Source organism: Salvelinus fontinalis, chromosome 3, assembly GCF_029448725.1.
Source record: "Salvelinus fontinalis isolate EN_2023a chromosome 3, ASM2944872v1, whole genome shotgun sequence".
Taxonomy (NCBI): Eukaryota; Metazoa; Chordata; class Actinopteri; order Salmoniformes; family Salmonidae; genus Salvelinus; species Salvelinus fontinalis.
This window is the reverse complement of record NC_074667.1, coordinates 3,328,730-3,354,220: the sequence shown is the minus strand read 5'-3', so window position 1 is coordinate 3,354,220 and position 25,491 is coordinate 3,328,730. Positions and strand designations below refer to the sequence as shown.

General features: G+C 43.4%; 1 protein-coding gene across 1 annotated transcript in view; it reads right to left on the bottom strand.

Moving 5' to 3' along the window:
• LOC129836217 (VPS10 domain-containing receptor SorCS3-like) overlaps positions 1 to 25,491 on the bottom strand; it is a 251,858-nt gene that overhangs the window by 91,435 nt on the left and 134,932 nt on the right. Inside the window, exon 3 of the mRNA XM_055902085.1 lies at positions 1,416 to 1,515. Coding sequence (XP_055758060.1) covers positions 1,416 to 1,515 — 100 coding nt within the window. The remainder of the gene's footprint in view (positions 1 to 1,415; positions 1,516 to 25,491) is intronic.

Here is a 25,491-nt window from a genome sequence, read left to right as displayed (position 1 = left end):
TATATCCCTTTAGCTGGGAAATGTGCTTGGTGGGCATACTCTACCTTCAACTAGACTATAGGCTCTATCGCTGAGTCCGGCCGGGCAGTGGGAAAATAGTCACAGGGTCAGACCTAGGTATTACTGAGTCCAAGGCTGGCGCGGGTTAAGTCCATCAGCTCGGTATCCCACAAGCCCTCTCTTTCCCTGGAGGGATTTTCAGGGTCAACACTAGAGATCTATGGACTGATTTGACTCTCTTCAGGAGGCCCAGGAAGCCAGCTGGGTCCCTTTTCTCTTCACATTACCAACAGAGAAAAGTTTATTCATGGACGGTTTGCTAGTGAGGGACCTTAACATGACCCGTATAAAGGTTTCAGCGGAGACTGAGACACCTGTGTTATAATGTGGAATAGATAGTCTGCTTCCCAAAGTAAAATGAAACTTTGCTCAGAGAAGATGCTCTTACTTTTTATAATAAGTTATGCTTCAGCATTTATCTACAAACCAACAAGATTCTTTCTTGAATACGTTTTGTCTTTCTAACGGGTCTTTGTGGTTGTCACGCCCTGGCCTTAGTATTATTTGTTTTATTTATTATTTTAGTTAGGTCAGGGTGTGACATGGGGTATGTGTGTATTTTGGGGGTATTATATGGTAGAGGGGGTGTTTGTTGTAGTTTATGGTTTTGTGTTGAGTGTATGTGTCTAGCTGTGTCTATGTTGGGTGTAGTTCTAGGAAAGTCTATGGTGGCCGGAATGGGTTCTCAATTAGAGACAGCTGATTTCGGTTGTCTCTAATTGGGAGCCATATTTAAGGCTGCCATAGGCTTTAGCTGTTTGTGGGTCATTGTTTGTGTATATGTATAGTTCGACGTAAGTAGTTTGTGTGTGCACTTACGTTTGAAGTTTTCACGATCGTTTGTTGTTTTCGTTAGTGTTGTATAAGTGTGTCGTGTTCATCTTCGTCGTTGTTATTAAAAGAAGATGTATTCAAATCATGTTGCGCCTTGGTCCTCTCGTTCATGTCAACGCGATCGTGACAGTGGTCTCTGTGTTGTGTCGTGGTAAATGTTCTGAGGCTATAACTACAGTGTGAGTAAGTGTTGCTTGGTAACAATCTTGAATTGATTTTCTAAGTCCAGGCAAACTGCCAGTATAAGGCAATGTAAGCTAAATATGGTCATTACACTTTGGTTATTTCACGAACTACAAAAACATTTAAAAGCTTGAAAGAAAATATTTATTCAAACCATATTTATTTGAGTCTACCGTCTAACCTTAACATTTGATTTGATCAGAAAGAACAAACAGCGGCAGCAGAGAATGGACAATGAACAATTCAGTTCCACTTAACTCAACTAAATGTAATTAAGTCCTTCTAACTCTTAGTCATTACTGTGCTATTGAAGATCACTCTTTTGAAGTTTGTCTTACCTTTCTCTTGTTGGATGGACAGACATACAGGTAACTCAGCACCGTCTTAGATCCCACTTTGTCATTCATCCTCTCATAGGTGGAGCCATAGTCTGTTGATCTGTAAATGAAAGAAATGTGTTTAGACTGAGAGAAATATATTTCTTTTTATTTATTTACCTTTATTTAACCAGGTAGGCTAGTTGAGAACAAGTTCTCACTTCCAACTGTGACCTGGCCAAGATAAAGAAAAGCAGTGCGACACAAACAACAATACAGAGTTACACATGGAATAAACAAGCGTACAGTCAATAACACAATAGAAAAAACAATAAAGTCTATATACAGTGTGTGCAAATGGAGTGAGGTGGTAAGGCAATAAATAGGCCATGGTATCAAGTAAGTACAATTTAGCAAATTACAGACAGACAGGCAGTTCAATGTATAGACAGACAGACGTACAGACAGTGGTTATGTACCAACACCTGCTTCCAACCACAACCACATCTTACGGTAGGTTTATGACCTAATTGAAAGATCTTGGCTTTGAACCATGTCGTGTGAAATAGCCCTGTTATTGTACATCTTACAGTACTCGGCTTTCTCACCCTTATTACTATAGGAATCTAGAGTGCTCAAGGGCCTTTGATTCTATAACATGCAAACTAAATATACGACCATGTTGCACAGAGCAAAAACCATTCCTGTGTTATAACACCAGCATAATGAAAGAGGTTAATCAGTCATTGATAGGTGCTAATGGAAACAAACCATTCACAGATGCCTGGGGGACTAATACCTTTAGTAATTGATGACTACTTTGACTAATGACTGATGACTAATGTGCAAAAACATGTGGATGTTGCCCGGAATCCAGGAGGCTGGGAAAATGTAGCAATAGGAATGAGCTGTTAGCTGACAGGCACGTGAACAGATATGGCTCTACCTGTGCAGAGCACATGCCCCTTTGCCCTTTCAGTCTCCAAAGTGCCCTTTTCAGTGGTAGTATAATGCCCCAACCCAATTTTTTGTTGGTTTTATACAATTTTTGTCGTTCTTGTTCTTCAAAATTCAAAAGGCACTCGCACATCTGAGCAATCTTTATTGCAGTTGCATGGTAAAAGTTGAACAAGATGAAGGAAAAAGGAAACCGCACACTGCTCTTGATAGTATCATTAATCTTTAATGAGCATACATATCAGCCTCACGACCTTCGTCAGAGCTTTTGTGAGTTTTTCAACACAGAGTTACACATGGAATAAACAAGCGTACATTCAATAGCACAATAGAAAAAAAAATCTATATACAGTGTGTGCAAATAGCGTGAGGTGGTAATAGGCCATGGTAGCGAAGTTATTACAATTTAGCAGATTAACACTGGAGTGATACATGAGCAGATGATGATGTGCAAGTAGAGATACTGGTGTGCAAAAGAGCAGAAAGTAAATGAAAACAGTATGGGGATGAGGTAGGTAGATTGGGTGGGTTATTTACAAATGGATTATGTACAGCTGCTGCGATCGGTTAGCTGCTCAGATAGCTGATATTTAAAGTTAGTGAGGAAAATATAAGTCTCCAGCTTCAGTGATTTTTGCAATTCGTTCCAGTCACTGGCAGCAGAGAACTGGAAGGAAAGGCGGCCAAAGTAGGTGTTGGCTTTGGGGATGACCAGTGAGATATACCTGCTGGAGCACGTGCTGCGGGTGGGTGTTGTTATCGTGACCAGTGAGCTGAGATAAGGCAGAGCTTATAGATGACCTATAGACTTATAGATGACCTGGAGCCAGTGGGTCTGGCGACAAATATGTAGCGAGGGCCAGCCGACTAGAGCATACAGGTCGCAGTGGTGGGTGGTTATAAGGGGCTTTGGTAACAAAAGGGATGGCACTGTGATAGACTGCATCCAGTTTGCTGAGTAGAGTTTTGGAAGCTATTTTGTAGATGACATCGCCGAAGTCGAGGATCGGTAGGATTGTCAGTTTTACTAGGATAAGTTTTGCAGCGTGAGTGAAGGAGGCTTTGTTGCGAAATAGAAAGCCGATTCTAGATTTAAATTTGGATTAGAGATGTTTAATTTGAGTCTGGAAGGAGAGTTTACAGTCTAAACAGGCACCTAGGTATTTGTAGTTGTCCACATATTCTAGGTCAGAACCGTCCAGGGTACAGATGCTAGTCTTGCGGGTAGGTGCAGGCAGCGAACGGTTGAAAAGCATGCATTTGGTTTTACTAGCGTTTAAGAGGAGTTGGAGGCCACGGAAGGAGTGTTGTATGGCATTGAAGCTCGGTTGGAGGTTAGTTAACTTCTTATGGCTGCAAGCCCGACGTCGGTACACTTATGACAACAGCCAGCTCAAGTGCATGGCGCGAAAATCAAAATATATATTTTTTTAATATTTAACTTTCACACATTAACAAGTCCAATACATTTTCATTTTCCCTCTCGGTTTAGCAAGCGCACTAGCCAAGTGGCTCGAAGCTCTCCATGTCAACAAACGGAAGAGAACGGAACACGGCAAAACTCCCGAAAAATGTTCAATCATCTGATGAAACTATATTGAAAAAACATACTTTACGATGATATGGTCACATGTATCAAATAAAATCAAAGCCGGAGATATTAGTCGCCTATAATGGCAGCTAAACAGATGGCAAATCCAAGTCCCCTTTCGCGCTCTCCAGAAAACAGGAAATGGGCGGACACGTCATACAAAGAGCTTGTATTCCACTTCAGACCAAGATAAACACTACATTTCTTCTCTCACCGCCTCTTGACATCCAGGGGAAGGTGTATGACGTGCACGTATACTAATACGTATCATGTCCATGTATAGGCAGGAAGAAGAACAGAGCCTCGATTTCAGACTTTCCACTTCCTGGTCAGGACGTTTGTGCCAAATGAGTTCTGTTTGACTCACAGATATAATTCAAACGGTTTTAGAAACTAGAGAGTGTTTTCTATCCAATAGTAATAAAAATATGCATATTGTACGAGCAAGAATTGAGTACGAGGCAGTTTAATTTGGGAACGAATTTTTACAAAGTCAAAACAGCAACCCCTATTGAGAAAAGGTTAATTTGGTGTCTTTCATGTGTGATTTCATGAAAGATAGATTTTTATAGAAATATATTTGAATTTGGCGCGCTACAATTTTTCTGGATTTTTGCCAAGTGTGACGCTACCGTCCCACATATCCTAGAGAGGTTAAATTTGGGCCTAGAATCTCCTTCATTATAGCCTAATGTTCGCTAGTCTTAACTTCAACTTCTTTTACTTCCTTCAACACATGTTCAACGATTAATAGCATTAAATCTAAAGAACATTTGTTGAGGATTTAACCCCATTTCTGAATGAAAGTTTTGTCGTTTTTCCCTATTGTTGGCTCCTTCTGTATTCTCCTCTTGGAATGCGCTTGTTGTGCCAATACTCGCTAAGAGTGATGCCATGCAGGAACAAACAAGTTTCTTTCTCTCGGAGTCTCTGGAGTTGGATTTTAAGTTCGACAGTCGAGTGCGGAAATGGGTTGTCCGTGTTGGAGGTAGGGCATATAATCTTTTTGGCATCTTCTTGTGTGAATATAAGGGAATACTCCCCTGAAATGGACAAAAATCAATGGGAACTTATTGGCACCGTACGAAACATATACACGATGTCCAATACCACTCAAATGGATGGCATTTCATTCAAAGCTTATGGCAAATGTCATATGGCAAATGCCAAGTGTCACACAGCAAAAATCCAATAGATGGCGAGCGCGCTCCACAGTAAATTTGCATATTGTAAATGCACATCAAGTCAAGACCCAAGGGTCAAATTTTGAAAATTAAAAACATAATCAAAAACGTATCTGTTTTCTGGACCGTTTTTCGAAATTCTTTAGATTTTTTGTCAATTATACATGTATAAGAACATACTTTTGTCATATTTTGTCATATTTTTTTACTTGTCCATTTGGCACATGTTTTGTCCATTTGCAATATGATTTCATAGGAAGTCAAATGTCCAAGTCAAAAATCAGTGAACCATTGCCAAATGCCATAAGAAATGTCCAAATGCAATATGAAAGTATTGAAAGTGCCAAATCAGGATGTTATGTCCAATTGCCATGTACGATCATAGGAAGTCGGGTTCCAAACCCAAAAGTCAGTGAACCATGTCAAAATGGCATTTATACTGCCCAAATGATATATAGCACTATGTTAACTTCGACTTCCTCCCAATCCCGGGTCCGGGAGCACCCCCACCAGTAAAAAAGCTGACTAGCATAGCCTAGCATAGCGTCACAAGTAAATAGTAGCATCTAAATATCATTAAATCACAAGTCCAAGACACCAGATGAAAGATACACATCTTGTGAATCCAGCCATCATTTCTGATTTTTAAAATGTTTTACAGGGAAGACACAATATCTAAATCTATAAGCTAACCACGATAGCAAAAGACACAACTTTATTTGTCCACCATTTATTTCCTGCATAGGTAGCTATCACAATTTCGACCAAATAAAGATATAAATAGCCACTAACCAAGAAACAACTTCCTCAGATGACAGTCTGATAACATATTTATTGTATAGCATATGTTTTGTTAGAAAAATGTGCATATTTCAGGTATAAATCATAGTTTACCATTGCAGCCACCATCACAACTCTCACCAAAGCAACTGGAATAACTACAGAGACCATCGTGTATTACCTAATTACTCATCATAAAACATTTCTTAAAAATACACAGCGTACAGCAAATGAAAGACACAGATCTTGTGAATCCAGCCAATATTTCAGATTTTCTAAGTGTTTTACAACGAAAACACAATATAGCGTTATATTAGCTTACCACAATAGCAAACATCACAACAGCAGTGATTCAAGTCAAAAATAGCGATAACGTATAAACCACCAAAATATATTAATTTTTTCACTAACCTTCTCAGAATTCTTCAGATGACAGTCCTATAACATCATATTACACAATGCATATAGAGTTTGTTCGAAAATGTGCATATTTAGCTGCACAATTCGTGGTTATACAATGTAATAAGTGGCCAAAACTTCAAGCAATCTGTCCGGCGCCATCTTGGAGAGGCACCCATTCTAATCGAAAACTATTCATAAACTTGACTAAAAAATACAAGTTGGACAGCAAATGAAAGACAAATTAGTTCTTAATGCAATCGCTGTGTTACATTTTTTAAATTAATGTTACTACGCATAAAGCGAGACCGCCCCCGAAATTCATGGCGGAACTATTATTTGAGATTTGTCAACATAAATACGAATTAACAACAAAGATTGCTTACTATTTGCCGAGCTTCCATCAGAATCTTGGGCAAGGTGTCCTTTCTCCAGAACAATCGTCTTTTGGTTGAAAGATGTCCTCTTCTCATTGAGAAATAGCAGCTAACGATAGCCACCCACTGGAGAGGTGTCCAACTAGTGAAAGCGCGTCACAAAGAAATCCAGGAAAATCGCAATAAACTGATATAAGTCGGTTTAAATTAATTACCTTATGATATCTTTAACACCTATAACGAATAAAAACATGACCGGAGATATAGAACTGCTAAAACGAAAGCGTTTGCAGGACGCCATTGTGATGTCCTCTTGCGCCAGATGTTCCGTTGAAAAGAATGGTACTTCCGTTCCATGATCATTTATAGTGGCCCAGATTGCGCAATCCACTCCATTCAAATTCTCCCCGCTTACTGACATTTAGAGGAAGGCGTATGCAGTGCATGTAGCCCGATGGCTTACATGGGGACTTATAAACTGGCCTCAGAACAGGGAACTCGATTTCTGAAATCTCACTCCCTGACAGGAAATGTGCTGCAGAATGAGTTCTGTTTCACTCAGAGAAATAATTCAAACGGTTTTAGAAACTAGAGAGTGTTTTCTATCCAATAGTAATAATAATATGCATATTGTACGAGCAAGAATTGAGTACGAGGCAGTTTAATTTGGGAACGTAAATATTACAAAGTCCCAACAGCACCCCCTATTGAGAAAAGGGTAACCCATTCTAATCACCAGGTGCACAGCTGTCCATTTACAATATGTTTCAATAGGCATTTACCATCATGCATTTGACACGCTCAAAAATACTGCAGAAATGCTAAATTGACTGGCCCAATGAACTCAGGCTGGCCGGGCAGTGATAGTGGTTCCTCTCCATCGCTCGATTGTGACATGAGAGAAGTGGGACGCTATCGTTTTTTTTTTCTTTTCCAAAATGACCCTCCTATTGGATGGGCACGGGTGGGGAGGTGTACCCAGCCGTGAACCCCTTGCACCCCCCCTAAAGGCAATAAAAACAATTTTAAAAATGTGCTCCTGGTAACCTGTTCCAATCACCAGGCGCACGGCTGTCCATTTGCAATATGTTTCAATGTGCATTTACCACCACGAATTTGACATGCTCAAAAATCCTGCAGTAATGAGAAATTGACTGGCCCGATGAACTCGGGATGGCCGGGCAGTGATTCTGGTTTCTCTCCATCGCTCGTTGTCTATGAGGGGTCTTTGGTCTGGTTTGCTAACTACTTCTCTCAAAGAGTGCAGTGTATAAAGTCAGAAAATATGCTGTCTCAGCCACTGCCTGTCACCAAGGGAGCATCCCAATGCTCGATCCTAGGTCCCACGCTCTTCTTAATTTACATGAACAACATAGCTCGGGTAGTAGGAAGCGCTCTCATCCATTTATATGTAGATGATACAGTCTTATACTCAGCTGGCCCTTCCCCGGATTTTCTGTTGATGCTCTACAACAAAGCTTTCTTAGTGCCCAACAAGCTTTCTCTTAACCTTGTTCTGAACACCTCCAAAACAAACGTCATGTGGTTTGGTAAGAAGGATGCCCCTCTTCCCACAGGTGTGATTACTACCTCTGAGGGTTTAGAGCTTGAGGTAGTCACCTCATACAAGTACTTGGGAGTATGGCTAGACAGTACACTGTCCTCCTCTCAGCACATATCAAAGCTGCAGGCTAAAGTTAAATCTAGACTTGGATTCCTCTATCGTAATCTCCCCTCTTTCACCCCAGCTGCTAAACTAACCCTGATTCATATGACCATCCTACCTATGCTAGATTACGGTGATGTAATTTCCAGATCGGCAGGTAAGGGTGCTCTCGAGCGGCTAGATGTTCTTTACTATTTGGCCATCAGATTTGCCACCAGTGCTCATTATAGGACACACCACTGCACGCTATACTCCTCTGTAAACTGATAATCTCTATACCCGTCGCAATACCCACTGGTTGATGCTTATTTATGAAACCCTCTAAGGGCTCACTCCCCCCTATCTGAGATATCTACTGCAGCCCTCATCTTCCACATACAACACCTGTTCCGCCAGTCACATTCTGTTCAAAGTCCCCTAAGCACACACATCCCTGGGTTGCTTCTCTTTTCAGTTTGCTGCAGCTAGCAACTGGAACGAGCTGCAACAAACACTCAAACTGGACAGTTTTATCTCAATCTTTTCATTCAAAGAATCAGTCATGGACACTCTTACTGACAGTTGTGGCTGCTTTGTGTGATGTATTGTTGTCTCTACCTTCTTGACCTTTGTGCTGTTGACTGTGCCCAATAATGTTTGTACCATGTTTTGTGCTGCTACCATGTTGTTGTTATGTTGTGTTGCTACAATGCTGTGTTGTCATGTGTTGCTGCCTTGCTATGTTGTTGTCTTAGGTCTCTCTTTATGTAGTGTTGTGTTGTCTCTCTTGTTGTGATGTGTGCTTTGTCATATATTTATATTGTATTTATTTATTTATTCATTTTTAACCCAGACCCCTATACCCGCAGGAGGCAATTTGCCTTTTGGTAGGCCTTCATTGTAAATAAGTATTTATTCTTAACTGACTTGCCTAGTTATATAAAGGTTAAATTAAAAAAATAACAAATATATATATATTTTATATTTTATTTTCATAGAGAAGAAGTTAGTTATTCAAGGTAAATAAGAGTGCTTGAAGCAGTTTAATCAACCATTCCAATTGTACACAGTTTGAGGCAAGAGCAAACTTCTCTCATATCCTAGAGTTAAACTCTCATTTACTAGGAGCTTCAATACAAGAACTTTATTTTCCAAACAATGAAAGGCAGTTACTTCAGAATACAATACACCTACAGTGAAAGAGATTAGTATCTAAGTACTAAGTAATATTGTTGTGTTATAGTTTACACTGAGGGGTAATATACAGTAAAAAGGAAAGACAGAGTGAGGCTGAATCTTGTTTGAAGAATTTTCGTAAACACTAAAGCCATGTACTACATACTGCAGATTGCTGAACATGTAACATGTATATGTAACAGTCCAGGGAAATACCAGAATCCCGGATGATCAGTGACCAGAAATCGTATTAGTCATTGTTGTGAGGCTTTGCCAGATGGCTGCTTGTAAAGCAGAACAATTAAGTGGTTGGTGTGCAGAGGCACTGTGTGGAGACCAGACTCTGGGGAGAGAGGAAAAAGCCCAGTGCTTGAAATCCGAGAGTGGGACCAAACTCCCAAACCAAATCACCTCAGTCTGTCATAACACACAAAACAAAAGAGATAAAGACTGGGGTGTTCAGGAGCACAACCGACTCAGAGGTCCAATTCCTGTATTGATCCAGCAGGGAAACTAAAGGTTGGTGATCTGTCTTGCACTTCTAGCTGACAGACTGAGGTCTCTCTTGGTCTCTTGCATCTGACTTGGCTGGCAGCTGACCAAACCAAAGAGATAGTAACTGGGTGCTAGCATAACTAAGACACCAAACACGCTAGCCATGGAGAAAAAATTGACAAACCAGTTAAAAAATGTGACATGGTCGGGCTGTTGGGGTCAGAAGTGGATTAACAAAAAGGAACAACTTTACCTGACATTGCAACTGTGAGAGAGAGATGAGAAATAACAGGAAAGTTCTTAGCTGAAGACCCCAAGGCAAGATCAAGCCTTCAGGCTCTAAACATGATCTTTCCTCTGATTGATATGCCCTAAACATTATTCTGAATGAAGCCCAGGCATCCAGTCTTAAAGGGGTCTGAACACAACGTCTGAACCCACTATGAAACATTTCTACAGCTATCGTTTGAGTTTCCCGCAGGGGAATGACAGCTGCCATATGGGTCCAAACACCAGATCCAAGACCCTGATGAATCTGGATGGATGGATGCTGAGACCTCTGGACGACATGGGAAATGAGAGTTTAGCAACTGAGATTTGGTTGGCAGAGGCAAACCTCAATGGGCATGAATTAGGCAATGCCTTACCATCATTGCTCTGATAGATAATTCTGGATACCAGAGAGACTGTGAGACCAGAGATCTTAATAAGAGACAGATGAAGAGAGGTCATATGAAAAGGTAATGCAATAATGGACTAGAAGGGAAATAAGTGAATAGTTGAGGGGAAAAGGCTGCCTGGAACTATTCAACACCCAAACTGCTCTAACTCTTCATTATCCATCCTCATAGCAGATCACATTGTGAGATGCTGGAATAAAACGTGTTTTAATTTTAACAAGAAGAAAACCATCTCTACCCTTTTGAAAAACAACTTAGAGAAATGCAGTCAACACAGAGAATGTGGTCGAAAATGTTCTGCAGAGTCGGGGGCCCATAAAGAAACAGTAAACCGATAATAAGGCTTACAGTAAAAGGGACTGTGATAGCACATTGTCTCAGGCTAATCTAAACCCTTAATATACACCATTAACAATCACATCTCCGGGATAAATCACAAGAGCCTCCCATTAGCAAACTGCCGTCATTTTGAGTTCAGAGACAGTAGCTGAGCTGAAAGTTTTATGATGCCTGTAAAAATCCATTCCGCTAGCGTTTGCACGCCAAAGAGAAACAGAGAGAGAGAAAGAAGGGAGAAAATTAAGAAGGGAAAAAAGAAGGGAAAAAAGAATGAAGAGAATGCATCAGTAAAGGAAGGTGTCGAGAGCAAAGGCAGCAAATTTAGCTGTTTATAACCTCTGCTGCCCTCAGCATACTGTCACGTTCTGACCATAGTTCTTGTGTGTTTTGCTTGTTTTAGTGTTGGTCAGGGCGTGTGCTGGTTGGGCATTCTATGTTGTGTGGCTAGTTTGTCTGTTTCTATGTTTGGCCTAATATGGTTCTCAATCAGAGGCAGGTGTTTTGTGTTGTCTCTGATTGGGAATCATATGTAGGTGGCTTGTTTTGTGTTGGGGTTTGTGGGTGGTTGTTTCCTGTCTGTGTTTTCTCTGCACCAGATAGGGCTGTACCGGGTTGCCACATGTGTTATTTTGTATCATGTTAAGTGTTCACTGTTTATCATTTATTAAACATGTTGAGCACTGGCTACGCTGCGTGTTGGTCCGATCCCTGTTACACCCTCTCTTCTCGTGAAGAGAGGGAAGGCTGCCGTTACACATACCTTATCTCAGAAAGGGGACAAGCATTGTACAAGCTGTCATAGTGTTTATCTGTTGGAACAAATACACAATGCAGAAGCAGTCAGACACACACACACACCTGTCACCCCTAAGGTACATTAGCTGCAGCAAAATCTCTCCTCTGATAACAGAATCCATTGAAGCATAATTGAAAATTACTTTTGGAGAATTGCCACATTAAGGGTACAGAAAGATATTTGCAGCTGTAGTAGGAGGTTGGATACTCAAGCGTGAATGAATAATGGAAGGAAAACATTTACATTTACAGATTGGGTCCTATGGACACTTGGAGTGACCTTGAGAAATGAGAAACAGGCAACAGACAGGAAGAGGAAATATGAAACAGTCCACGCCTGAAACAAAACTACAACAGCAGGAATAGGGAAATGTGTCTGATGCACAAACAGATTCACTATACCACCTATAGGCTCTCAGGCTTTTTGATGATGAACTAGGAAGTCAATAAATATTCCCACTGTGTGAAATTAAGATGTTAGATAGGAACCAAGCACTCTAGATACTGTAAAGCTACTGCAGGTAGCCTCGAGGTTTACAGCGTTGGGCAATGTCGCTGGTTTGACTCCTGGAGCCGACAAGGTGAAAAATCTGTTGCTGGACCCTTGATCAAGGCACTTAACTTGAATTGCTCAAGGGGCGCTGGGCAATAGTGACCCTGCCCGTAACCCCACTCCCTGCGCGTGTCTCAGGGGGAGTTGGGATATGCAAGAAACACATTTCCATGACACTTGTAACAGGACAAATAAAAGCACCCCCTAAATGTATTATTACTATTTGTCAAGTATTACTGAGCACAGTGCGGAGGAGAAAACCTATAAGACTGGAATGTTTCAATCTCCCAATGTACCTAACCCTAACTTTCATGCAAATGTATGAATATAACAACCAAGAGTGAGCACAAGATACAGCATGTGTCATAAGTTACTGGACACAGGGGGAAAACTATGAGACGTGAAAGTTTAAATCTCACTATGGACCTAAGTAATTCTTTCATGGCACTTTAAGCATGGCCTTCATGGCATGAATGCATGTCACTGCTTTCATTCACAAATGCACTCTTGAAGTGCTTTGAAGAACTATAGCGGAAGAAACACTGACATTTGGAGGATGTTTTAAGTGACCTCACATACTGTCTCGTGGATATCTCTGTCACGTTCAACATTCCTCTTTCACTCCTGACTATGCATCTTCAACCTTCTTAGCTTGACCTCGTGTTCTCCCATGTTCTCTAGATTCCAGAAAGCTCTCTTCCAGAATAAATCTTTAAATAAACATATAAAAGTTTGAGATTCTCCCTCCAGGCATGATTATTTTTCGAAGAGGTCGAAGAGAACTTTTTAGGTCACATCGAGACAAATCCACTAGCGAGTCAGCGACATCCGCCTTTTTTCTGCTCATCACCAAGCATCAGCACTGACCTGAAACGCAACGGTGTTGACTCATCTTGTGGCCCCCTTAGAACCTCTTCTGACCTGACAACACCCTATCACCCTAACCTTTCCTCACAATGGATTACGGTTGTCATGTGTGACTTGGTGGAGTCACGCTCGTGTCAGGGCACACCAGCAGACATTGGGGTATATTCTTCAGGTGGGATCTTTGCTCTGGCTGGGCAGAGATGGCATGAGCACAACTGATTCCCATTCATTATTTAGAGCTAGAGGAAGCTGAGGCCAGTAGATTAAACAATTTAAAGGCAATGCTACCAAATACTAATTGAGTGAATGTAAACTTCTGAACCAGTAACGTTCGTCTTGTGGGGCATGAACGGACCAAGGCGCAGCGGGTGATGAATACATACTGAATTTATTTACAACAAGACGAAAACACTAACGAACACTAGAACAAACTACAAAACAATAAACGAAGTCAAAAGACTTGAAACAAATGAACTTACATACAGACGAAGAACGCACGAACAGGAACAGACTACCTAAAACGAACGAACAAACAAAACAGTCCCATGTGGTATACACTGACAAAGGAACAATCACCCACAAACAAACAGTGAGAACAACCTACCTTAATATGGCTCTCAATCAGAGGAAACGTCACACACCTGCCTCTAATTGAGAACCATACCAGGCAAACCATTAACCCAACATAGAAAACACATAACATAGACTACCCACCCCAACTCACGCACTGACCAATTAAACACATACCAAACAACAGAAAATAGGTCAGGAACATGACAGAAACCCCCCCTCAAGGTACGAACTCCGGGCGCACCCCTAAAACTCAAGGGAAGGGTCTGTGTGGGCATCTGTCCGCGGTGGCGGCTCCGGCGGTGGACGAGGACACCACTCCACCACTGTCTTTGTCCCCCTCCTTAGCGTCCCTTGAGTGGCGACCCTCGCCCCCGACCATGGTCCAGGAACCTTCACCAACGCCCCTCCTAAATAGAGGAGACAACTCAGGACAGAGAGGTAGCTCAGGACAAAGAGGTAGCTCAGGAAAAGGGGTAGCTCAGGACAGAGGGACAACTCTGGACTAGTGGCAGCTCCGGACTGAGTGGCAGCTCCGGACTGAGTGGCAGCTCCGGACTGAGTGGCAGCTCCGGACTGAGTGGCAGCTCCGGACTGAGTGGCAGCTCCGGACTGAGTGGCAGCTCCGGACTGTAGGGCAGCTCCGGACTGTAGGGCAGCTCCGGACTGTAGGGCAGCTCCGGACTGTAGGGCAGCTCATGACTGTAGGGCAGCTCATGACTGGAAGGCAGCTCATGACTGGAGGGCAGCTCATGACTGGAGGGCAGCTCTGGTGGCTCGGGACAGACGGGCGGCTCTAATGGCTCGTGGCAGACGGACGGCTCAGACGGCGCTGGGCAGACGGATGGCTCAGACGGCGCTGGGCAGACGGATGGCTCAGACGACGCTGGGCAGACGGATGGCTCAGACGACGCTGGGCAGACGGATGGCTCAGACGACGCTGGGCAGACGGATGGCTCAGACGGCGCTGGGCAGACGGATGGCTCAGACGGCGCTGGGCAGACGGATGGCTCAGACGGCGCTGGGCAGACGAGCAGTACAGGCGGCGTTGGGCAGACGGCCGACTCTGACCTGCTGAGGCGCACAGTAGGCCTGGTGCGTGGTGCCGGAACTGGTGGTACCGGACTGGAGACACGCACCTCAAGGTTAGTGCAGGGAGCAGGAACAGGGCACACTGGACTATCGATGCGCACTATAGGCCTGGTGCGTGGTACCGGAACTGGAGGTACCGGGCTGAGGGCACGCACCTCAGGGCGAGTGCGGGGAGCAGGAACAGGGCACACTGGACTCTCGAGGCGCACTATAGGCCTGGTGCGTGGTACCGGAACTGGAGGTACCTGGCTGAGGGCACGCACCTCAAGGCGAGTGCGGGGAGAAGGAACAGTGCGTACAGGGCTCTGGAGACGCACAGGAGGCTTGGTGCGTTGTGCCGGAACTGATGGTACCGGGCTGGAGACACCCACCATAGGGCTAGTGCGTGGAGGAGGAACAGGGCTCTGGAGACACACAGGAAGCTTGGTGCGTAGTGCCGGAACTGGAGGTACTGGGCTGGGGCGGGAAGGTGGCGCCGGATATACCGGACCGTGCAGGCGTACTGGTTCCCTTGAGCACTGAGCCTGCCCAACCTTACCTGGTTGAATGCTTCCCGTAGCCCGTCCAGTGCGGGGAGGTGGAATAACCCGCACTGGGCTGTGTTGGCGAACCGGGGACACCATGCGTAAGGCTGGTGCCATGTACACCGGCCCGAGGAGACGTACTGGAGGCCAGATATGTAGAGCCGGCTTCCTGGCAGTTGGCTCAATGCTCACTCTAGCCCACCCACTGCGGGGAGGTGGAATAACCCGCACCGGGCTATGCACCCGTACAGGAGACACCGTGCGCTCTTCCGCATAACACGGCGTCTGCCCGTACTCCCGCTCTCCACGGTAAGCATGGGAAGTGGGCGCAGGTTTCCTACCTGCCCTCGTCACACTACCCTTTAGCCCCCTCCCCCCCCAAGAAATTTTTGGGTGAGCCACGTCCCCTCATAACGCCGGTTCCTCTCTCCGGTTTCCTCCGCTCTCCGAGCTGCCTCCAGCTGTTCCCATGGGAGGCGATCATTTCCAGCCAGGATCTCCTCCCATGTGTAGCAACCCTTTCCATCCAAAACATCCTCCCATGTCCATTCTTCCTTCGTGCACTGTCTCTCTCTCCCGTTACACCGCTGCTTGATCCTTTGTTGGTGGGTGATTCTGTAACATTTGTCTTGTGGTGCATGAACGGACCAAGGCGCAGCGGGTGATGAATACATACTGAATTTATTTACAACAAGACGAAAACACTAACGAACACTAGAACAAACTACAAAACATTAAACGAAGTCAACAGACTTGAAACAAATGAATCTACATATAGACGAAGAACGCACGAACAGGAACAGACTACCTAAAATGAACGAACAAACAAAACAGTCCCATGTGGTATACACTGACAAAGGAACAATCACCCACAAACAAACAGTGAGAACAACCTACCTTAATATGGCTCTCAATCAGAGGAAACGTCACACACCTGCCTCTAATTGAGAACCATACCAGGCAAACCATTAACCCAACATAGAAAACACATAACATAGACTACCCACCCCAACTCACGCCCTGACCAATTAAACACATACCAAACAACAGAAAATAGGTCAGGAACGTGACAGAACCACTGGGAATGTGAATAAATAAATAAAAGTTTAAATAAATCATTCCCTCTACTGTTTATCTGACATTTCACATTCTAAAAATAAAGTGTTGATCCTAATTGACCTAAAACAGGACATTTTTACTAATGCCAGGAATTGTGAAAAACGAGCATAAATGTATTAGGCTAAGGTGTATGTTGACTTCCAACTGTATATGCAGGTGTGTGCCTTTTCAAATCATGTCCTATCAATTCAATTGACCACAGGTGGACTCCAATCAAGTTGTAGAAACATCTCAAGGATGATCAATGGAAACAGGATGCACCTGAGCTCAATTTCGAGTCTCATAGCAAAGGGTCTGAATACTTATGTAAAAAGGTATTTCTGTTTGTTATTTTTAATACATTTGCAAAAATGTCTAAACTAGTTTTCACTTTGTCATTATGGAGTATTGTGTGCAGATTGATGAGAAAAAAATGAAATTAATCCATTTCAGAATAGGCCTGTAATGTAATCGTTGTGAATTGATATTACAGTTTGTCCCTTTAGGACACCTGTAACACCCCCCTGTACTACATTGGAATGCTTGCAATGTTTTGTCCTGTAAAATGTATTAATCGAAGCCCACGTGAGTTTTTAGTTTTTACTCCTGTCTCGTGTCCTGCTCTTACATTAGTTGTATAAGTAGTAGAGTGTGCTGTACAATAGTAACAACATGTGGAAAAAGGGAAGGGGTCTGAATATTTTCCGAATGCACTGTAAATCAAGAGTGCGTTTGTGGCCCCTCATTCATTATGACATGGCTTTGGAAGGCCTGGCTAGATTCCGTACAATCATCGCTAATGCTAAAGTGCACACAGAAAAAGAAGGTGGAAGCACCTGTGTGCAAACACAACCGTGTGGAATATCTGCTTTCAATAGACTTTGTATCCCTTATTTACTCAAATGTTTCAATTATTTTGGCAGTTACCTGTACATTACATAAGAAAATGAAAAACGTTATTTAACTTGGGTCAAACGTTTCAGGTAGCCTTCCACAAGCTTCCCAAAAAAAGATAGGGGAATTTTGGCCCATTCCTCTTGACAGAGTTGGTGTAACTGAGTCAAGTTGTAGGCCTACTTGTTCGCCCATGCTTTTTCAGTTCTGCCCACAACATATCTGTAGGATTGAGGTCAGGGCTTTGTGATGATCACTCCAATACCTTGAATTTGTTAAGACATTTTTCCACAACTTTGGAAGTATGCTTGGGGTCATTGTTTCATTTGGAAGACCCATTTGCGACCAAGCTTTAACTTCCTGACTGATGTCTTGAGATGTTGCTTCAATATATCAATTTTCTCTCCTCATGATGCCATCTATTTTGTGAAGTGCACCAGTCCCTCCTGCAGCAAAGCACCCCCACAACATGATGCTGCCACCCCCGTGCTTCACGGTTGGGATGGTGTTCTTCAGCTTGCAAGAGTCCCCCTTTCTCCTCCAAACATAATGATGGTCATCATGGCCAAACAGTTCTATTTTTGTTTCATCAGATCAGAGGACATTTCTCCAAAAAGTACGATCTTTGGCCCCATAGGAATCGTTTTACTGTGGATATAGATACTTTTGTACCTGTTTCCTCCAGCATCTTCACAAGGTCCTATGCTGTTGCTCTGGGATTGATTTGCACTTTTCGCACCAAAGTACGTTCATCTCTAGGAGACAGAACGCGTCTCCTTCCTGAGCAGTATGACGGCGCTGTCCAATGGTGTTTATAATTCAAATCAAATTTTATTTGTCACATACAAATGCTTAGCAGATGTTAATGCGAGTGTAGCAAAATGCTTGTGCTTCTTGTTCTGACCATGCAGTAATATCTAACAAGTTATCGAACAATTGCATAACAACTACCCTATACACACAAGTGTAAAGGAATGAATAAGAATATGTACATAAAAATAATGGATAACCGATGGCCGAACGGCATAGGCAAGATGCAGTAGATGGTATAGAGTACAGTATATACATATGAGATTAGTAATGTAGGGTATGTAAACATTATATAAAGTGGCATTGTTAAGTGGCTAGTGATACATTTACATCCAATTTTTAATTATTAATAAAGTGGCTAGAGATGAGTCAGTATGTTGGCAGCAGCCACTCAATGTTAGTCATGGCTGTTTAACCAACAGTCCCCGCTTTGATGCACCTGTACTGACCTCCTGCACTTGTACTGACCTGACAGCGGGGTGAACAGGCAGTGGCTCGGGTGGTTGTTGTCCTTTATGATCCTTTTGGCCTTCCTGTGACATCGGGTGGTGTAGGTATCCTGGAGGGCAGGTAGTTTGCCCCCAGTGATGCGTTGTGCAGACCTCACTACCCTCGGAAAGCCTTACAGTTTTGGGCGGAGCAGTTGCCGTACCAGGCGGTGATACAGCCCGACAGGATGCTCTCGATTGTGCATCTGTAAAACTTGTGTACTATTGTTTGTACAGATGAACGTGGTACCTTCAGGCGTTTGGAAATTTCTCCCAAGGATGAACCAGACGTTTAGAGGTCTACAATTTTTTTTCTGAGGTCTTGGCTGATTTCTTTTGATTTTCCCATGATGTCAAGCAAAGAGGCACTGAGTTTGAAGGTAGGCCTTGAAATACATCCACAGGTACACCTCCAATTGACTCAAATGATGTCAATTAGCCTATCAGAAGCTTCTAAAGCTGTGACATCATTTTCTGGAATTTGCCAAGCTGTTTAAAGGAACAGTCAACTTAGTGTATGTCAACATCTGACCCACTGTAATTGTGATACAGGGAATTATAAGTTAAACAATCTGTCTGTAAACAATTTTTGAAAAAATTACTTGTGTCATGCAAAAAGTAGATGTCCTAACTGACTTGCCAAAACTATAGTTTTGTAACAAGAAATGTGTGTAGTGGTTGAAAAATGAGTTTAATGACTCCAACCTAAGTGTATGTAAACCTCCAACTTCAACTGTTTAAGGTACAAGCTATGCGGTTGAAGGAATTGTCCATAGAGCTCCGAGACAGGATTGTGCCTAGACACAGATCTGGGAAAGGGTACCAAAAAAATTCTACAGTATTGAAGGTCACCAAGAACACATTCTTATATGAAAGACGTTTGGAACCACCAAGACCCATCCAAATGCTGGCTGCCCAGCCAAACTGAGCAATCGGGAGGGAACAGGCCTTGGTCAGGGAGGTGACCACGAACCCCATGGTCACTCTTACAGAGCTCCAGAGTTGCTCTGCGGAGATTGGAGAACCTTCCAGAAGGACAAGCATCTCTGCAGCACTCCACCAATCAGGCTTTTATAGCAGAGTGGCCAGACGGAAGCCCTCCTCAGAAAAAGGCACATGACAGCCCGCTTGGAGTTTACCAAAAGGCACCTAAAGGACTCTCAGACCATGAGAAAAAAGATTTTCTGGTCTGATGAAACCAAGATTAAACTCTTAAGTGTCACGTCTGCAGGAAACCTGGCACAATTCCTACGGTGAAGCATGGTGGTGGTAGCATCATGCTATGGGGATGTTTTTCAGCAGCAGGGACAAGGAGACTAGTCAAGAACATGGGAAAGATGAACAAAGCAAAGTACAGACAGATCCTTGATGAAAACCTGCTCCAAAGCGTTCAGACTGGGGTGAAGGTTCACCTTCCAACAGGACAACGACCTTAAGCACACAGCCAAGACAACACAGGAGTGGCTTCGAGACAAGTATCTGAATGAACCCGGACTTGAACCCGATCTCTGTCGAGACCTGAAAATAGCTGTGCAGCTACGCTCCCCATCCAGCCTGACAGAGCTTGAGTGGATCTGCAGAGAAGAAGTTAGAAACTCCCCAAATACACATATTCCTTCGTTGTCGGGTATAAATCACATTGTGGAATAAATGGCACACCTGCAATTGTTTAACTGCAACCAGGGTTGTTTTTTGGGCTGGGATCTGGGGTTGAATAAGAAAGATTTGATAGTGTACTATCAAACACATTTGCTGCCGTACATCCTGCTGTGTTCCCCTCAAAGGGTATGTGTTTTGTTGTTTCCAGCAACTCTCCAAAGAGACATAGAAAAGGAGAACTCTGTGGAAGTGAGAAAGCCATATTCCACCTTTTACATCCTTTGTCTATTCCCTCCTTCTCCCTCTCTATAAGTAGTTTCAGAGCAAATATTATGGAAACATATAAATCAGCTATGAGGAGATGGGCTGAGTTGATCTGACGGAGGAAGTAAAGAAAAAACTTCCCAAAACTTCAGGAAGAGAAGGGTGAAGAAGTTACATTCTGCCGGGTAATCTTTTTCATTGAAATGGATAATGTTGTTTTCCAGGCCAGGTTCACAGGAATCAGATAAGTCCAGCTGGCATTGAGGCAGTTCTTCTTGTTCTCTTTTGCAACATCCCTGTCACCTTCTCTCAGTCCCCAGAATATTATCAGAACTCTGTCACATGGTTCGCAAAAGTCCATCCACAATCTAAATGGATTTAAGCCATTGGCATCCATGACAGCTCTGTGGTTTCACTGTGGGAGGGGCAATTGGTAGGCAAACTAAAACAACACATGCACATAGGCTCACCTCACCAGCTAGCAACCACAGACAACCAATCAGAACCCCTCACAACGGATGTCAGAAAGTAGCCTTTCTTGTAGTATTTATGTCATTTATGTCAGAAAACCAGTGGTGTACTCAAGACTTCTAAGGCCACACACAGCATGACTTCTAGGCCAGATAGACTAACAATACATTGCATCATCATGTCTGAGGCAACATGTACAGTACAGTCTGCATGCACTGGTCAGTGTGCAATTTGTACTAGTACACACTGGCCTGTACGTCGAATGATGAAGTCGACATTTCCAATTGGGATTCATGACCAGTCCAGTGAGTTAGAAACCCCAAAACAAACCAAATATCACAACAATGAGGTAGAGGGTTGTAGAAATCGAATGACAACTTCTGTGCCTCACGAAAAAACAACAATCAATTAAGAATTTTCGCTCAAGAGGATTAATCATTTTGCCTTTATTACTGACACGAGGCGGCTTGATGAGATTTTAACTTGATAGCCATAAACAAAACCGAGAGCTGCGACTTTAAAAGGGAGCTGCTCGAGTCGCATTTGTATTGAAAACCCGTAATATAAGCCTGCTGGCGGTTAGAGCTGGTGATGAAATCCAACCATTTACTGTTATGACAGAATGTAAATTAGGGTGTGCTTCAGGGTATGAGGGAAAAACCCAAGAGTATGTAATCAAAAAGGTACGAATTTAAATATTGAGAGAAAGGAGCTAAATAAATGACCTCTTCTCTAATAGAATGAGTGATTAAAGTATCAGACCCCAGGAAATGGGAGGGGAGAGGGACGTGCCCATTGAAATGACTAGAAACCCTATTTGGAGAGTAAAACTATGAGAGTGTTTTTCACATCAGTTTAACTGTAAAACGGAAGATGTATATATTGTATAGCAATGTATCCTTTCAAATCGTTACAATGCCATGGACTAAAGCCTATCTGTTGGCGCAATGGACTATGTTGGAAAATCCTATGTTTTGAGCCGAGTCCTGGATGACATCTGCTTATGAATATGGAATATACTGTATGGGCCTTGACTTGAGGATAACACAATATGATAAACACAGATATTCTACAATATATGAGAATCGTTCTGAAAACCTATAACGTCAGACGTTTATATGACTTTCAAAATCAGATCTCAGTCATAGCCCTTTTCTGAGACTCCAATAAAAAAGTTCTATAGCACCTCTGTGGTTTTGAGGTAAGGTCCAAGTCCAATTGTAATATGTCAGAGACATCAGGTAGGTCCCCTTCTCTCCGCGACACAGGCCTTATTATAGGCACTGACCTGTGAAATATCAGCCAGCCTGTGAGTGAGTGAGCTCAGCAGAAATATGTAATTTGAGGATGTAACTCCTCACCCCTGCCTGACCCCACAGTGGCACATTTGGAGTGGGGGATGGGGGGAAGGATGGTTTAAATGGGAACGGAGAGATGGAAGGGATGGCCCAGATCAACCTTTCTATTTCTTGTCTTTCTCTCTGTATCTCCTGTCTCTCTCGTCTCTCTCTCTCTCTCTCTCTCTCTATGTCCCTATTCCGCTGAGTGACTGCAGAGGAATCCCTTCCACTCTAACTCACTAGATGTTACCTTCAGAAGACCTGCATGTCTAGTCAGCCAGAGCTTTGCTCAGAGTATATACCCTTCACCATGGCACTGATGCATTCTGAGTTCCTCGCACAGTAGCCACCTTTTTCTCAGTCGACACAGCAGCCTATCTGCCTTTCCAGTCATTTTTAAAGGTTTTCTTTCTTTCTAGGACCATTTAAGGAGCGAAATGACACCCACTAATTCACAGCAGGAGAGCGTAACAATGTGTTGAACTTTGAACTATGATACATTTCAGTTGGGAAAGTATACCGTTCATAGAAAAGTGTGACATGAGAACATTACTACTACAAGAGAGACTCATCAATGCAAATGCCGAGAATTTTGTTTTATGTGTAAGGGCCGACACCAGACAGGAGAAGCAGATCGGAGAGTAAGACATTTTTTCAGGAACAGACAAGGAAACAAGACAGGAACAGCGTCGGAACATGGGTAACACGGACATAAGACAATTAATGCAGCAGTCGGGAACTGACAAATATAGGGAAGGTAATAAACAGGTGATTGAGTGAGTCCAGGTGAGGGAAGGCAAGTGTGGGTAAATGGTGGCAGGAGTGCATAATGTAGGGCAGTCTGGCACCCTCGAGTGCCAGGGGCGAAGAGCGGGAGCGGGCGTGACAGTCTGGCGAGTCTGGCGAGCCGGCTGAGGCATAGGAGCCTGACGATCTGGCTGAGGCATGAACACCCATCGATCCCGCTGCGGCGTGGAAGCCCAATGATCCGTTGCAGGCATGACGTGGGATGGGAACCTGCCGAGCCAACCGAGGCAAGAAAACCTCTCGAGCCAACTAGGATGTGGAAGCCCGACGAGCTGGCTTAGGGAACCCCAGTTCCAAGCCCGACGTCACCAACAAAATAAGAACTCATGGGCCGGCTGGGCGAACAAGACCTGACGATCCGGCTGAGGCCCGACGTGGGATGAGCGCCTTCTGAGCCAACCGTGGCAAGGAAACCTCTCGAGCCAGCTAGGGCGTGGAAGCCCGACGAGCTGGCTAGGCACCCTCGGTTCCATCGGCGGCGACCCAGGACCGACGTCACCACCATCCGGAACGCCACTACTACCCGATGCTTTGTGTGATGTCTGCTGCATTCTGTAAGGAATGACGCTGGAGAATAGAAGCAGGTACGGGGAGTCAGAGATTTATTCGGGAACAGACATGGAAAGACAGGAACAGCGTCGGAACACGGGTAACACGGACATGAGACAATTAATGCAGCAGCCGGGAACTGACACATATAGGGAAGGTAATAAACAGGTGATTGAGTGAGTCCAGGTGAGTCAAATATCGCTGATGCGCGTGATGAGGGAAGGCAGGTGTGCGCAAATGGTGGAAGGAGTGTGTAATGCAGGGCAGCCTGGCGCACTCTAGCGCCAGGGGGGGAGAGCGGGAGCGGGCGTGACAGTATGTTGTATTATACAATACACTTAATTTCAGAGTAACACAATTAGTCTAACCTAACAATACCACTTCACGCCTCTCACAACATGAAATAATTACCAGACTCGATATCAATTGCATTCGAGATCCACTTGTACAGTGCAATCCCATTTCAGATCATTATAATATTGCATAATGTCACTTTTATCAAAACTAATTTCTGTCAGTTATCATAATATGACTTCACCATACAGCACATCATTAAGACCACAATCAAGTGTCTAATAAGTGGATAGAGAGGGAAGAGGAGCGAGGAGTATGCTTGCATTATCAGACGGAGGGAGAAATTGCACTCGAGGCAAGGACGAGGCCAATTAGCTGAAAAGAATTATGCTCAAACGCATCATTATCATTTGGTGTGAAAAGGTGTGTTAATGAACTGGAGAGACTGAAAGACTAAAACTAGCAGAGATGACATTCCCTAGAAGATACGTAGGAATATACAGACACATTGTTACACAATATACAGACACATTGTTACATTGAGAATGTTTTGTTACATTAGCTAAGTGTCGTGTTTTCGCAACCTCTCTACAAGACACTGGTCCTGTTGAAGTGAAGTCAAGAATATTGTGTGAGAAGCAATTAAGTTTCCGAGAAGATATGTTGATTTGAACAGTCAAAAGAGTTACGTTTCCGTCTAGCTACTGTATATTGAACGTGTTGTGTTTACGCAGCCTCTGTATGTACGATATGCTGGTCCTGTTGAGTTGGAGTGGAGTCGGGGATATGATGTGTGAAGTTGGATACATGCAGACAGGCTCATCTCTAAGAGGTTTCAGCATCTGGTATCCAGGCATCTGTAGGCTGTAATTTTAACTCACATTGCTCTGCTGCAGTAGCACAGCTGAAGACATATCAAATTGCTGTGTTTCTATACCTGTATACCTATTTGCTAAGACTGAATAATTATTGAGCAATAAACTGCTCAACCGCCAAGGGATGATACTCAGAATACTTAGATGAAGAGAGGAGGCAGATCTGAATAACTTGTTGCAAGAGATCAAATATCATTGTTAGGGTACGCAGTAAACAGTCTGGCTTCATTTCGCTCATATCCCTAAGCATCCCATTGAGATATGGGACCGCTCTTTTGAATATTATTCACAGGAATTAATGATCTCCTTCCATTGTTTAACCTCTTGGAACTATAGGGGGTGCTGTTCCGCATTAGCATATTTGTGTCTCCAAATTAAACTGCCTCGTGCTAAATTCTTGATCGTACAATATGCATATTATTGTTATTATTGGATAGAAAACACCTTCTAGTTTCTATAGAAGTTGAAATTTTGTCTCTGAGTTGTACAGAACAATTTCTACAGCACTTTTCATGACAGGGTTCAGATTTCAATTTTTTTTACCTCTGATCTGGGGTCTGTTTTTAAGGCGACAGTGAATGCTA